Consider the following 15,252-nt stretch of genomic DNA (forward strand, 5'->3'; position numbering starts at 1 on the left):
ACTGCTTGGACTTCCAGAAAAGAAGTCGGAATTTCAAAAAAGTGGATCTGGGGTGAATTAATGTGGGTAGAAAAGATCAAGGTTTTGGGTGGGGGTAGATAAGAGATGGTGGTGAACAGCTGTTTTAAAGACATGGAGGGAGGAGTGGGATTTTTTTTTTTTTTTGATTTTTTTTTTTGTATACTGAATCGAGGCTCGTGAAAGAGCTAACATTTATTTCACAAACAAATTAACCAGACAAACAACCAGGATTGAAAAGAGTGAGGGAGTTTGTTCCAGAGGCAGGAGAAAAAAGGAATGAAAGAGTGGAGGTGAATAGAGAGTCATGATTTTGGCAGTTTAACCATAAGAGGGTTGCAGGCAGATCTTGTGCGACCTGCAGGAATATTTGGGGGACAGAGCACAGACAGAGCTGGGGGAGCAAGGCTGGAGAGGAGTCGGTAGAAGACAGAAAGACCACCAACCTGCCTGCCGTGACTGAGTGAGTGAGTGAGTGAGTGAGTGATTGAGTGAGTGTGAGTGGCCATCGGGGTTAGCTTCATCGCGGGAGATTCCAATGATTCTGAAAGCTTTGGTTTCAAGAGCGTGAAGCCGAGCTAGGTGTGAAGCAGAAGCACCGACCCAGAGGGGAGAACAGTATTCCATTGAGCTGCGGATGAAAGCCTTGTATGTGGTGAGGAGCTCAGGTGTGCCAAGGAAGGACTTCAAACGACGGAGGATGCCCAGTCGGTGACTGACTTTGGAGGCCAGCTTGGAAACGTGGTTTTCCCAGGAAAGATCATGGCAGATGGTGAGACACAAAAACTTGAGTGACAGAACTTCTTAGAGAGGATTGTTGAGAAAGTAGATGGGAGGGTTTTCCAGACGGTCTTTTCGGAGAGACGTAGTGAGAGTGTGAGATTTGTCAGGATTGAAAGACATGTTCCACTTGTTTGACCAGTCTGTGATTTTGTCCAGGTCTACAGAGAGTGAGGAGGCTGCAGACTGCCGATCTGAGGGATGAGGTATGGTGCTGCAGAGAGTCGAGTCATCAGCAAAGAGATAGAGGATTTTCCAGAGTCGGAGAGATCATTGATGAAGACCAGAAAAAGCACAGGGCCCATAACACTGCCTTGGGGAACTCCAGACTGAACAGGAAGGGGAGATTAGAGACATCCATTCAGGGCCACACATTGACTATAACCAGAGAGGAAGTCCGCAAGCCATGCGTGGAGATTTCCATGGCTACCAAAGGAGGAGTGTTTGGTGAGCAGAGCGGGGTGCCAGGCAGTATCGAAGGCACGTGATATGTCAAGGGAGACAGCTCTGTTTTCCTGTTTGGCATTAAGGACCTCCATTCATTGGTGAGACAGCAGATGCAGTATGTCTAGAGTAGAATGCCATGGTCTGAATCCAAATTGACGATTCAAGATCAAGCCATTGGAGAAGAGGAATGATTTGATGTCAGAAGCAATGACTGATTACACGACCTTGCTGATTATTGGGAGCAGGCTGATTGGTCTGTAGATGCAAGGATCTGTTTTTGCACCTTTTTTGTGTAAAGCGGTAATGTTGGCCGATTTCCAAGCAGATGGCAGATGACCTTGACCAAAAGAGAGGGTTAAGAGAACAGAGAGAGGGTGAGACAGAGCGGCAGAGCAGGATTTTTGGACCCCTGGGCTGATGCCGTCTGGTCCAGCTGCAGAATCAGAGTCGAGGTTTGACAAAAACTTATCCACCTTGTCAGGAGAGAATGACACAAAGTCCAGGAGCAGCTGGGTTCGACTGAGTAAGGTAGGTACAGAGAGATGTGGGTTTGGGACACAATGTTTTGAGGCAAACACAGAGTTGAGGCATTCGGCTTTTTTCACGTGTGGTGTCAGCTGTGTAGCCGTTTGACGTAAGGGAGGGGATGGAAGGGGAACAAACACCAGAAACAGATTTGACCAGACACCACCAGGATTTGGAGGAGGGAGACAGGTTTGAGTTCAGTCTTGAGAGTGGAGAGATATTGTTTCCTGGCTCTCTTGAGGGTGGACACACTTGTTCCGAGCTTTGTGAAAGGAACGGAGATTACCTTCAGTTGGATTAGTCTTCCATGAGATGAAGGCAAGTTGCTTCATGGCAACTGCCTCACCACAAGCTTCAGTGTACCATGGACGGGAGAAAGGGTATGACAACTGAAGATGAGATGGGATAAATCTGTGCATGAGAGAGAGCACTTTACTTTGGAAGAATTCCAAGGAAGAGTTGATGTCAGAGGCAGTGGAGATGGGAGACCAGTCCAGATGATTTATGGCTGCTTGAAGACCGTGTCAGTCAGCCTGAGTGAAATGCCAGTCTTGTCGGTGCTGAGGTGGCTCTCTGAGAATGGCCAAAGAGATGTCCACTTCAACAAGCAAATGATCAGAAGAATCGATTGGAGCAGAAGAAGAGCATTTGCAGGGAAGTTAGTCATAACCAAGTCAAGAAGAGAAGATACTCCATTGACTGAGATCCGGGTCAGGAAATTGACAGATTGTGTCAGTCCCAATGAGTCGCAGAAGTCCTTTGCTGAGGTTCCATGGCTGGTGAGAGAGGAACCCACACCCAGCCAGCTGGCATGATGACAGTTGAAGTCACCACATATGAGGAAGAGAGAGTTGGGATGAGTGGATACAAGTTGGTCCATGTTGTCAGACAGCAAAATGTAAATGGAATCATCACTGTTTGGAGGATGGTACAGAACACATATGAACAAGAGGTGGGAGCGGAGAGGAAGCCATAGCCAGAGGTACTCCTGGGGATGGAGTGGAGAGGGCAGTGCAAGGAGAGTGAGGAAGAGAGTTTTTGATAAAGATAGCAACCCCACCACCAGGACGAAACTCAGGTCTGTCATGTCAGAGGAGGGAGTAACCAGGTAGGGATATTAAGGAATCAGAGACATCTTGAAGGAGGAAAGTTTCTGTGAAGCAGATTACGTCTGGTTTGTCAGAAGCAACCTGTATGGAGAGATCAATCAGGTTTGAGCGAAGGCCCCAGATGTTTGAGGTCCATACCGTTAAGGAAGAGGGAGGGGGAGCATCGGGTACAGGAGAGGGGAAGGAGAGGGGAAGGAGGGTAAGATGAGGGGTGAGAGGGGGTGGTAGGGAGAGCTGTTGATAGTGTGTGAGAGATTGCAGAAGAGTTAGGAGAAAGGGAAGCATGAGGAGAACAAAATGTTTGATGGTGATGGGATGAGCAACAGTGAGGTGTTATTTGAGGGGAGGCAGAGCAAAGTCGAAAGTTGGAGGAGGTGGAGTGGAACATTAATAAAAAAACGAACATTTATTACAAACTGGGTTTGTTGTGATTTTCAAGTCGGAGATCCGTTTGAAAACGATATAGGAGGGTTGAATGCAGGTGAGTTTAGAGAATGTAGAAAGGAATGACTGTCAGAAATTGAATTTTTTTTTGAAATGGAATGATTTGATGAGGAAATTGAAAAAGCCTTTTAAATAGGAAGAAAAACAGCGTGTTGTAAAAAACCACCGAATAAAACACTGCAGGGGAAAGTTTAAACATATTTAAACAAAACCGTGAAAAACAATCTGGGAAAAGTCCCTGAAGTGAGGGCGTGGATCAGAGAAAGGAGAAAGGGCTAAATGAGATGGAGGAAACAAGAATTGGAAAGGCGAGTTTCGGCTGGAGATGGAAGAAAGAGGTGGAAAAAAAGGAGATAAAGGGGGCAGGGTGAGCCAACACGTGCCCACGGGGAGAAAAGGGGAAAAAAAAAAAATGTATTTAAAACGTTAGACAAAGGGTAGATGTTCAGGGAAGTTAAGTGGAGAAGAGAAAATCTAAGAAATAAGCAATACAGCGAAGGAAAGAACTTAAAATTCACAAAACACCGACAGGGGGAGGGAAGCCAAGAGAGACCAGGCCGTGCATGCGGTGCGCACAGAAAACGATTAATTATGCACAAGTTTGCACGAATTGCAAACTAACACCAACAAGAAAAACACAGTAAAATATACACAATAAAATAGAGTGGAAATTTGACAAAGACACGAATGGGAAAATACTTAAACTTTGATGCCGTGCAGATGTCGAAGTTGCTTCCTTGCTCGACGGACCAGAAGCTCCAATTGGTCTACGATTGTGTGGACATACGGACAGACAAATGCTGTTCTAGCCGGCATTGCCCTATGGGCTACACTGTGAAAAAAAAAAACCCCAAAACCTTCACTGATAAAAGTGTAATGAAGCAAAGATAGAAAGTATAAAAATAAAGTTAGAAAACGAGCAAGAGTTCAAGAGTGAATAAAAGCAGAAAAAAATAACACTCCCTCAGGGTCCTTACCTTTTTGTCTTTTACCCAAAGGGGAAAAATAATCATAAGATCAGTTTTGTGAGGGGAAAAATCAAATAAAATGCACTTTACAGCCCTTGCATATGCATAAGTACAATGACTGAATTCACCACTCCCAAGGAAGCGGTATAAGTGCACTTAGAGGTAAGGAAGAAGTAAAATGACCCAATGTACCACAGAGGAAGGACACGGTACGTAGGGTCTGTTGCACGTTGATCTGTGTGATAGGTGAAAGGTTATGGTGGCTGTAGTGGGACATTACGATGCCAGCGAACAGGATTGCCATGATCCCTGTGGGAATTAAGATCATCAACCTTTCGGGAAATAAAAATCACCATTAATTCCGAAAGACAATTCAAAATGCACAAAAGGTAAAATGCAAAGTAAATGTGGAAGCAATTTACATACAGTAAATACAGTTTAATTACCAAAACATCAATTTAAAAAACCGACTGTCCAGGGGTCATCGAGATTTCGAGTGCAATCATTTGGAGTTGGTCCCTGCCTTTTGTGTACAGGAAATTTGATAGTCATGTGGTTCACAGGCCCAAACTTCAGAACTTCAGGCAATTTTCACATTACATGTGCCACCTATTAAATTTAATGAAATTCAGCATGCCGTGTTCTTCAAAAGGTACAGATCGATTTACTTTTTACATTTGACTTGCAAGTTAATATTTTTCCATAATTATGAGCTTACCTTGCTATACTCTTACATTTTCGATACGAGACTCGAAATGATGCATTCTACCTCAGAATGATCAGTGTGTATGTGCAGAAGAAACCCCAGGAAACTGCTGAGTTTGGGGTAAAATAAAAGATATTCTGTGTCTGGGAAAAGGATTGTTACTTGAAATGGCTCACAACGCTTCTAAATAAAGCTAAAAATACTTGGAAAGGCACCTGAGAGCAAGGGCTATGCCTCTGCACAATGAAAGACTTGGAGAACTTTCTCAGCTAGCCGAACGGGCAGTTGCTCGTACTGCAAACTCCTGACCATGTGGGCCGGTGCAGACTGGAGTGGACGGGTGTGTGCTACACAAACCACCGGTGGGTCACATCCAGTGCATGGACCGTTTATATGGATTCGGTGCTTCTGAACACTGATGGGAAAGGACATATCTAGGGCTTGTGCATATACAGGGTAAGTTTAAAATGATGATATTTACTATGAATCATGTTGTAAGGAGGTGGAAGGAGAGTGGGGTCTACAGGAGTCGTGAGGGCTGGTATAAATATATTGTCTGTTTGGTTCCAGGGCCACAACATAAATTTTACTAGATTTTTGCATCTATTGCTAAAAGTGGAAACGTGTGTGTGCGTATGTGTCTTATATATATACGGAGGACAAGCTTGTAATAACACGAAATGGTATGAACTCGACATCTCTCATCCATAGATATTTCTTGTATTTTCCATGAGTCTGATTTGCATTCAGGAACAGAACAGTTATGGTTAACCATTTTGAAATTGCCACTCTTCCTTCCAAATGCTGAAAATTATGTTAAAAACACGATTTGAATTACAGATTTCGGGCTAGCAACTGCAGGTTAAAAGTGCCCGGCGAGCAGAACCAAATCACAGTAAACACACAAACACAGCGCATGCATGAAAGGCCTCGTTTGGCATTCATACGCCATTTTGAAAGTCACGTATTGAACAAAAGTGTATTTGAGAGTTGTGCAAAGGCACAATTTGTTAATGCCAGTCTCTTATCAAGGCTTAAACTGGGTGGTTTGCCATTGCCTTCCCTGCAGTCATGACAGGAACTTGGAATTTGTTGAGGCTGCTGCACGAAGCTTGTCGACTCTTCGCAAAATACTGAAAACTAACGTCCACTAATGACCAGTGCTGAAAGACGCATCCTCTGGCTTAACGTCCTTCCTAAGGACGCCACACACATTGATGTATCGCCCTGGCTGCGAAACACCAAGATGACAGCTCATAGCTGGACATTCTTACCCCAAGGCTAGACCTCTCATGGTGACTGCACTTACATTACACTGGCAGCCTACCGATGACAAACGTGGCTTGTATGTAAATGGTATCCCAAATTCACATTTCGTCATAATCTTAACCTTTTACGAGCACTATAGATTTTGAGACATGTTTATTCTTCCTCAATAAATATTCACATTAATGAGCTCAGTCATCATGCTGCATGAAAACATCTTTGCATGATGCACCGGCTATTTACACACATCTACAGCTCCAGCAATTTGGAGACACTGCTCAATTTGATCTTCTTATCCCTTCAAATGTACTTTAGAACATTTATTGTTGGTTTTAAAAATAGGTGCGCTATTGCCAGTTTTGCCAAGGGAATGAGGGGAAGAGTTTTGGTTGGTTCTAGGATGTCGGAGGAGTTCAGTGTGAACATCGGTTTGTAGCAGGGAAGTGCTCTCAGCCCACTCATGTTAATCATGGTGATTGAGCTGGTAAGCAGGAAGTTAAACATGAAAGGTATTCTGGGGAGGATATTGCATGCGGACGATCTGTCTGTTGTGGTGGAGAGTGGGTGGGAGATGCAGGAAGTACTGGAGGAGTGGAAAAAGCCATTTGAGAAGCATGAGCTGAAGATGAGCATAGAGAAGACTGAGGTGATGTGGGTTGGGCAGCAGAGAAAAGAAATGAGTATCAGATTAGAGGGAAATGAGATCACACAAGGAAATAGCTTTGAGTATCTGAGAGGAACAGTGACCAGGGATGGTAAATCAGAGGCAGAAGTGTGGAGGAGGATTCAGGTGGGTGCAAATGCGTGGAGGTGGGTGGAGGGATTAATGGCAGACAAAGATTTCAAGGAAGGTTCTGATTTCTTGTGTAATGCGGGCCTACCTTTATGGTCTGGAAATGGTGGCACTGACAGAGAGACAACAGAGGCTAAAGGTTTGCAAGAACACCTGGGTCAGGAGGATTTCTGGGGTGAATAGGGTGGATATAAGGAGAATGGATGAACTGAGGGAGAAGACTGGTGTGCAGATGAGCTTAGTGAAATGCCGGCTGAGATGGGCTAGACATTTAGTGCAGATAGGTGAAGAGAGAATGACAAAGAGAGCAGATAGGCTGAGGGAACATGCTACGAGGAAAAGAGGTAGACCGTGGTTGAAATGGGAAGATTGTGTGAGGAGCGTTATCAGCAAGGTGTGGGTGGTTGGAGAGTGGAGAGAGTTGGCCGAGGACAGAGGGGAGTGGAGGAGTATCGTAGTCAAGGCAGGGCAGAAGCTTGCTACTGTTGGTCCTCACCCCTAATAAAGGGAAGAGGAGGAAAAGAAGATTGCAAGCACCCTGGCTAAATTGAAAATTCCTCTGACAAATGTGGGCACGACACTGGCACAGGTACAATTAAGTAACGATGCAATCAGCGGGAAGAATTTGGAACAGAATTCCAGTCCAATATGCATTTGCCTTCAGATTGGTTTCTATAAATCATATCCGCTTTAAAACACGTATTATTGTTTGCCATAAGAACCTTAAAAGCCATAATCTTCATATAGCCAGTTATATGATATGATACCAGATGATTAAGAACAAATTATGAGCAAACTCATTTTAAATTTGCCACAACACAATTGTTTTTTTGTTTTTTTTTGTATACTGAATCGAGGCTCGTGAAAGACCTGACATTTACTTCACAAACAAATCAACCAGACAAACAAAATATATAAAAAGAGGGAGCGGAAGACAAGAGAAGGGGAAGCACACAAACATTGACAAACATTGGTGTTGACAAATTAAAAATAGAGATTGCTTGCAATTTTACAATTTTTGGTTAATCGTTTTTTAATTTGCCAAAACAAAATTGTATTAAAGAGAAAGAGTGGAAGGGTAGAGGGGCTGGAAGCTTCCGAACAGCAAACAGATCGAGTCGTCACATGTTAAACCCAACCACAAACAACCAAACACCAGAGAACACTTGTTGAGGAAGACAGTGGGGGAAGAGGGATTGGAAAGCCAAATTTAGTTGAAATTTTCACTTTTATGGCACTTTTCAAAACATGGCCTGTGCCTATCTCTAAAGTGAGAGAACATTCGCTGTAAAAAATGATAAACAAATATCATATTGTATGAAATAATATTTGCTATCAATTGTGTTCCGAAACATTTTGCTACCTAGGAGACATGCTGAATGGAGAAGGTGGATCAGACTCGACAACGGTTGCGAGAGAGATGTGCATGGAAGAAGTTTCAGGAACTGAGTGGCGTGCTGATGATGAGGGGAGTGTCGTTGAAGCTGAAGGGAAAGGTGTATGCTGCATATGTGAGAAGTGTTATGATTTGTGGGAGCGAGACATGGGTAATGAACGAAGAGCAGCAACGAAGGCTGGAAAGGGTGGAATTGCGAATGGTTCGGTGGATGTGTGGATTATCGTTGAGAGAGAGGAAGACAAATGATGAATTGCGAAAGATGATGGGAATAGAGCCTGTGATGGATGCTGTGAAGAGAAACAGGTTGAGATGGTTTGGTCACATGTTGAGGAAGGATGAAAGTGACTGGTTGAGAAGAGTGATAGAAATGAATGCAGAAGGAAATGGAGGATGGGGAAGACCGAGAAAGACTTGGCTAAAGGTGGTGGAAGAAGAAATGCGGGCAAGGGGATTAACAAGGGGGAATGCAGAAAATAGGGCAAATAGGAGAAGATTGTCATGGGGACCACAAGGCTAACCCCCACTCTAGCAGGGAAAATGGCCTTAAAATGCATGTTGTTTGTTTGTGTTGTTGTGTTCCGAACGGTAAAAGGCAATCTAAGTACGATGTTATGTGACGTTGTCAGTGTTTTGATGCTTTATGGATGTCATCAAGAATCACATTTACCACCATGATGATCATCAGTATAAAAAAGGCAACTTTGATATGATCAAGGTAAATGCACATACATTTGCTGATGATTTAGAGATTATAATTTAGGTGCAACAGGTATTTAAGTAACTAGTATAGTGTGACAGGACTGGACCATACCTGACAACTTCAAACCCTCAGCCAAACAATATGGTAGGTAGGCAAATATTATCATAATTCCAAACTCGAGAGAGGGAGTACTACGGAGGTCCAGGAACTTCAGGACGTGCAGCAGGCAGGATCAAGGGTCAAGAATGGTAACAATATGGATATATTTTGTGTGGGGAACAAAAAGAAGTTTTATAAAATGGACATGCAAGTCAATAAATAGCAGAGCTCTGGTGCACAAAACCAAGGATATGAGAGCAGAGACCATTGCCACAGCAGTGCCCAGCACTGCAGAGCCAAAGAACATCTTCAAAAAGTTTGAGAAGGCATGCAATGCCATTGCCCCAGCATCGTTGCTTGGTGAATCTTGTGTGCTCAGCTCCTCTGCCGTACTGGCGCAGGGAAGAAAGACATACTTGATGATTTTATTTAATTTATGTATAGCAGAAGGATGAGGAGGAAGGAGGTGGAGTGGAATGGCAGAAGGTGCACTCAAAATGGAGAGAGGTGGAGGGGCAAAGGGGACAGGAAGCCAATTGGGTGAGGACAGGCACAGGAACAGAAAGCACACAGGAGGGAAGAAGGGAGGTAATGGGCGGGAGGGTGGGGGCAGGCAGACAGGATAAGTCACATGGGAGGGGGGAGAAGGTGAGTTGGGTCGAATGGCAGAAAGAGTTGGGGGTGGGGTGAAGATGATGGAATGGTGAATAAGCGAGAACCAACTTTGTGAGAACGATGGCGACTGCATCATTAAGGATGCTCTCTCCAAACACCAACATATTTAGTACTGGATCCACATTCAGAGCATTAAATATTGCAATGGTGGCCACTGGATCTACAGCAGAGATCAAAGAACCAAAGGCAAAGCTGTTGGGTTGTAAAGGGAGGAAGTGGAGCAGCACAAATAAAGGCCTGAGGTTAATATGGGGGTAGCAGCAAGTAGAGCATTGTTTACTTTAACTGATGATTAAAAGAATACATCTTTCATAGCAACAGATCATATTACGCTTCCAGAACTGCACACAAATATGACAACGTGAGAAACTATGATTGGCTGTTTTTTTATTTTTTGAAAGAACAATAAAGGAGTGAAACAACATTCCATTGCTAAAAATCTAACTGGCATCATGCAATTCTGCATCAGTTTGTAGCTACTTATGGACTTCCTGAAAACAGGACATGTTGACAAGTGAAAATGAGAGAATTTGGTTAATTAATTAGACACATAAGCTACATTTTGGAGAGTGGAGATAAATTGGAAAAAAGGAGGAGGAAGGAAGGATAACAGAAGAAGAGGAGGGGTAGGGGAGTTTGGGAAGAGATGCAGTAATGGAAAGGGAGATACATGTATGCTTGTATGGGGTGTATGGAGATGGTGGGGACAGGGTGTCAAAAGATGCATGTACACATTCCTTAAGTCCGGCAATAACTTTAAAACCAATTTAATTGGTGGATGCAAATAAGCTTTTAAAAAATCAATTCAATCAATTATTTTTGTTCAAGTGCAATTCCAAGTTTAGAACCATGAAAATACAATTTTTGTTGCCTCCACCTTTTTGACATTTCAACAAAAAGAACATTATATTTGAAGCATTTTGTACGAAACAGCACTGATGGTCACTTCTCCATTCAGTCACAGTACCCAGATCATTTAAACTCACCTGTCAGTCACGGTTAGTTTATAGACGACGTCAGCCTGAGCAGAGACAAAGTGAGCAGAGTGAGCCCAAATTATAAGACCACAAAAAAGTCATCTTTAAAAAGTGGAGAAATAAGAAACCTGTGTAGATTTTGTGTTCTATTTATACAACAAAATGTTAAAGCACCAAATCCACCACGAACTGTTCCCGTTTAATAGCTACCTGGCCCAGCATGTAGATTCCACCACCGAAGACTGCAGCAGAAATCGCAGTACCGAATACAGCAAACACTGTAATGGAGCCAATGTTCTGGAAGAAGTTTCCCTGTTAAAAGCACCATCACACAGTTTTACATTTTGCATGAGAACATCACAACAATAAGGCCATGTGTCTGTAATGGCGTGGTATATTTTCAGCTTCATTATGAACCTATTTTCATGTCCCTTTTAGCCCCATGATTATTATTTTTCTTCTTGAGAAAACATGAAGCTGGTGGTTTGAGAATCGTGGGTTAGTTAACAAAGGGAAAAAAAAAATGCACATTACAGTGATTAATGAAGAAGAAAGGGGGAACTCAAAACCCATGAAATATAGATATATGGGGAGACAGACAAATAGAAAGATAGAATATATATATATATATATATATATATATATATATATATATATATATGAAATAAAGTGAGGAAAGTAAGCGCACGTGCACACACAGTTCATGGACCATGTGTTACGGATCCGTCACTTCCGCCTTTGTTGTTATTATATTATACTTGTAGGATTTTTTAGTTTCAGGTAATATTGTTGTTAAGACTTCTGTGTGAAATGGAGATGACTTTAGTAAAAGGTAAAAATAAATGTTTGTGAAGGAAAAAGGAAAAACACGGCAAAGAAACCAGAAGAGAGAAGAGAGAAGAGGGACAGGAGGTGATCAGCAGGGAGAGGAGTAGACAGCCGTGAAAGGCTGCAAGCGGACTTTTTTGATATTGGTCCCGAATGAGTTGAGGCTTCCCGGTAAACAGTTAAAGGGATTGCCCGCAACATCGTCACAGATTGTGATTGCAATTAAACCTGCGTCTCAAGTTTTATCACCAAGTGTGAGCTATTGTTGGAGGGAAAGCAAGCCACTCCATTACAGGCCGAAACGCCATTTAGTCCTTGTTGTGAAAATCAACCAAATCCACAACTCGTCCCATAGATAGGTTTAATCTCAATAATATCTTTACATCATCCTGTAAAATACACCATGCAATATATATATATATATATATGTCAGGATCAAGGCATCATATGAGAAAGATTGGATATATCAGTCAATGCAAGCAAGCCTAGAGTATAAGTGGGTACGTACCATTCAATTCTACATGTCATTGTATAAAGTCGCAGGAGTGGCCTCGAGTCGCGGACGTCCGAGGTCTTATAGACACCGCCCAGCGGTTTAAGTGAGCATCACACCTGGGTTCAACTTTGGTACATTTTCACCACATTCTCCCGCCGTTAGAACTATGCTGCCACTAGGCAGGAAGCGAGCGCGCGTCAGCATTAATGGGTAGAGGAAGTCATTATATCATTATTGGGGTGTCAAAGAAATATTCCTATTGATTCTTGTCTTTGCGCAATTGTTTTATGTTTCGCACTCTGTCAAAGCGTCTTCAGGGCTTCCTGGAAAGCGCTGTATGAAATAAATCCATTATCATTATTACAGGTAAGTCGGTCCATCCGTAGCGGTCAGTGTGGCGAATTACCCTGCCAGCACAGGTTCGGAAACTACCGGGTACGACGTCCCCTAACCCGGAGTCCCCTGCTTCGGAGTAGCCGCTGGAGGCAGGTGTCAGAGGGGCACCTCAGTGCCCTCACCAGTGCCCTCACCGCTTCAGGCAGGGGTGTATCAGGCGAAGGGAGGGACGGCAGATGTTCCCGAGGCGCACTCATAGCCTGGTTAGCAAACATGTCCGATACCGGCAGACGATGAGCCTGTGGGTCACAATAGTCTAGTCTCACAGGCCTATGTGCTGGATAAGGTGTACCTTGGGTGTGCTCGCTGTCAAGGTGTACCTTGTCGATATGCAACTCATTACATAAGGTGTACCTTGCATGTGAGGTGTACCTTGTCGAAGAGCGAATGTCCATTCGTCGCAATGCAACTCATTACAGGCAGATGTGTCGATGTGGAAGATGTGTAAATCAGTAAGCCATGTCCATTCGTCACAATGCAACACATTACAGGAAGATGTGTCGATGTGGAAGATGTGTAAATCAGTAAGCTTCTTTACAGTAAGCTGTAACAGTAAGTAAGATTACATGACAGGAGGCCATTACAGTGTAAGTCCATTACAGTAAGTCTGTACCGGCCTAGGAGCTGTAACAGTAAGTAAGATTACATGACAGGAGGCCATTACAGTAAGTCCATTACAGTAAGTCTGTACCTGCCATGGCTCCCAAGGGTACATGGTCGATCCACGTTAGATCCATGTCATGGAATTGCCGAGGGAGAGAACCGACGAGAGCCATAACGAGAGTTACTCGATACCCCGGAGTCCCCCTTTTGAAATCACGAGACTCGAGCGCCCTCTGACGGCAGCGCGTACGAATTACAAGCTCCGGCAAATTTCTACAAGCAAAACGTTTGCCACGAGTGCCCTCCGAAGGCTGCCCGGACGACCGGCATGGCAGATTACGACGACGCACAAAACGACCGAAATGCGCCTTCCCAGCGAAGCGCGCAGAATCTCCGCAATCCCGTCCTGCAGCACAGCGCTCAGAGGATCGGAGAAGACCGGCTACACCGGCTACCGAGAGAACGTCCCGGATGGATTGTATCCATGGCCCGTCCTATTGACTACCGTCCCGGAGGGATTGTCCCGGATGGATTGAGAAAACGTCGAGATCGAGAAATGGAAAACGTCCCGGATGGATTGCCATCCATGGCCCGTCCTATCGACATACCGAGAGGATATACCGAGAGGATGGCCCGGATGGATGGATCGACATACCGAGAGGATATACCGAGAGGATGTTCCGGATGGATTGGCCATCCATGGCCCGTCCTATCGACATACCGAGAGGATATACCGAGAGGATGTCCCGGATGGATTGGCCATCCATGGCCCGTCCTATTGACATACCGAGAGGATATACCGAGAGGATGTCCCGGATGGATGGACCATCATCTCACCCCCTCACTCATCAATCCCCCCCCCCCCCCCCGTTGTCAATTTTGAGATAGCAGCCGCGCACCACGTACCGAAGTCGAGCGACCTTCACAGTCTGGGTCAGAGGGAACGCAAACAGGCAGCGGCCGGGCGAAGCATCTCGCAGTCTCGAAATGTGTCGTGGAGGCGAGCCAAGAGACCTGTCCTAGAAGCAACAAGCCCAGAGTCAAGGGCGATCCGGCGGGCCGGTGCCCACGTGGCTTGCTCAGGAGACGAGGGAGTCGGGCGCAACGCTCAATGTTACCGTCTCACGGGGTCACCGTGCACTCCCACATGCCCCGTGCCTTATCGATTAACGGCATAAGTCCTCGATGTTGGCTAGTCGCCCTCGAAGGCCGCCACGTTATGACACGCACTCTTGGGCAGGGGCGTTCAGATTGAGTATTTCTGCTATCTGTAGAGGTACCCAGGTAGACGAACTCAGGTAGACGTCTCTGTTGACGCAAGCGCGGGAAGCAGTTAATGGCGCTGTAGAGCAAACGCGTGATTTAGTCGATGACGTCATCAATTGGTTCGGGCGCGTGCGGGCGGGTTTGACGGCGAGTTCCAGCTGAGCGGTATCCCCAGACGGAGTAAAGTAGCACACCGAAATCTATAGTCTCGCGTCCATTGGGCTCCAGCATTCGAGCGGGCTCGAGATTGGTGTCCGAAATACGAACCCGGCCGACGAGTGAAATGTATTATCTAGGGCGCACTGCGTACGAGGGAAACCGAAAGTCGAGCTCGGCCCGTTGAACCAGTGCGGCTCGCCGAGTCGAGTGGGCGAGCACGCCGAGTCGAGTGGGCGAGCACGCCAAGTCGAGAGGGCGAGCACGCCGAGTCGAGTGGGCGAGCACGCCGAGTCGAGTGGGCGAGCACGCCGAGTCGAGTGGGCGAGCATGCTTGGCAGCGATAAACTGCACAACCTGAAGTAGCGTCTCGTTTGATAGCTTTCGGGTCAAAGGATCGAATACATATCACGCCCTGAAGTAGCGTCTCGTTTGATAGCTTTTGGGTCAAAGGATCGAATACATATCACGCCCTGAAGTAGCGTCTCGTTTGTTAGCTTTCGGGCCGTGTTTTGTCCGGAGTTTTAGACATAGTTAGTCATATAGAATACATATGGTATACGATCATCTATCATAAGCATAAGCCCGAGTGCCGTGAAAG

General features: G+C 45.0%; 1 protein-coding gene across 1 annotated transcript in view; it reads right to left on the reverse strand.

The window, feature by feature from the left end:
* The window catches only part of SLC9A8 (solute carrier family 9 member A8), a 34,378-nt gene that overhangs the window by 10,565 nt on the left and 8,561 nt on the right, over nt 1-15,252 (reverse strand). The window contains exons 7-12 of the mRNA XM_068128861.2: nt 11,117-11,218; nt 10,916-10,950; nt 9,978-10,121; nt 9,508-9,646; nt 9,267-9,372; nt 4,484-4,600 (exon numbers count right to left, since the gene is read on the reverse strand). Of these exons, the coding sequence (XP_067984962.2) occupies nt 4,484-4,600; nt 9,267-9,372; nt 9,508-9,646; nt 9,978-10,121; nt 10,916-10,950; nt 11,117-11,218 (643 nt within the window). The remainder of the gene's footprint in view (nt 1-4,483; nt 4,601-9,266; nt 9,373-9,507; nt 9,647-9,977; nt 10,122-10,915; nt 10,951-11,116; nt 11,219-15,252) is intronic.

The sequence above is a fragment of the Myxine glutinosa genome, chromosome 9, assembly GCF_964187855.1.
Source record: "Myxine glutinosa chromosome 9, kmMyxGlut1.1, whole genome shotgun sequence".
Taxonomy (NCBI): domain Eukaryota; kingdom Metazoa; phylum Chordata; class Myxini; order Myxiniformes; family Myxinidae; genus Myxine; species Myxine glutinosa.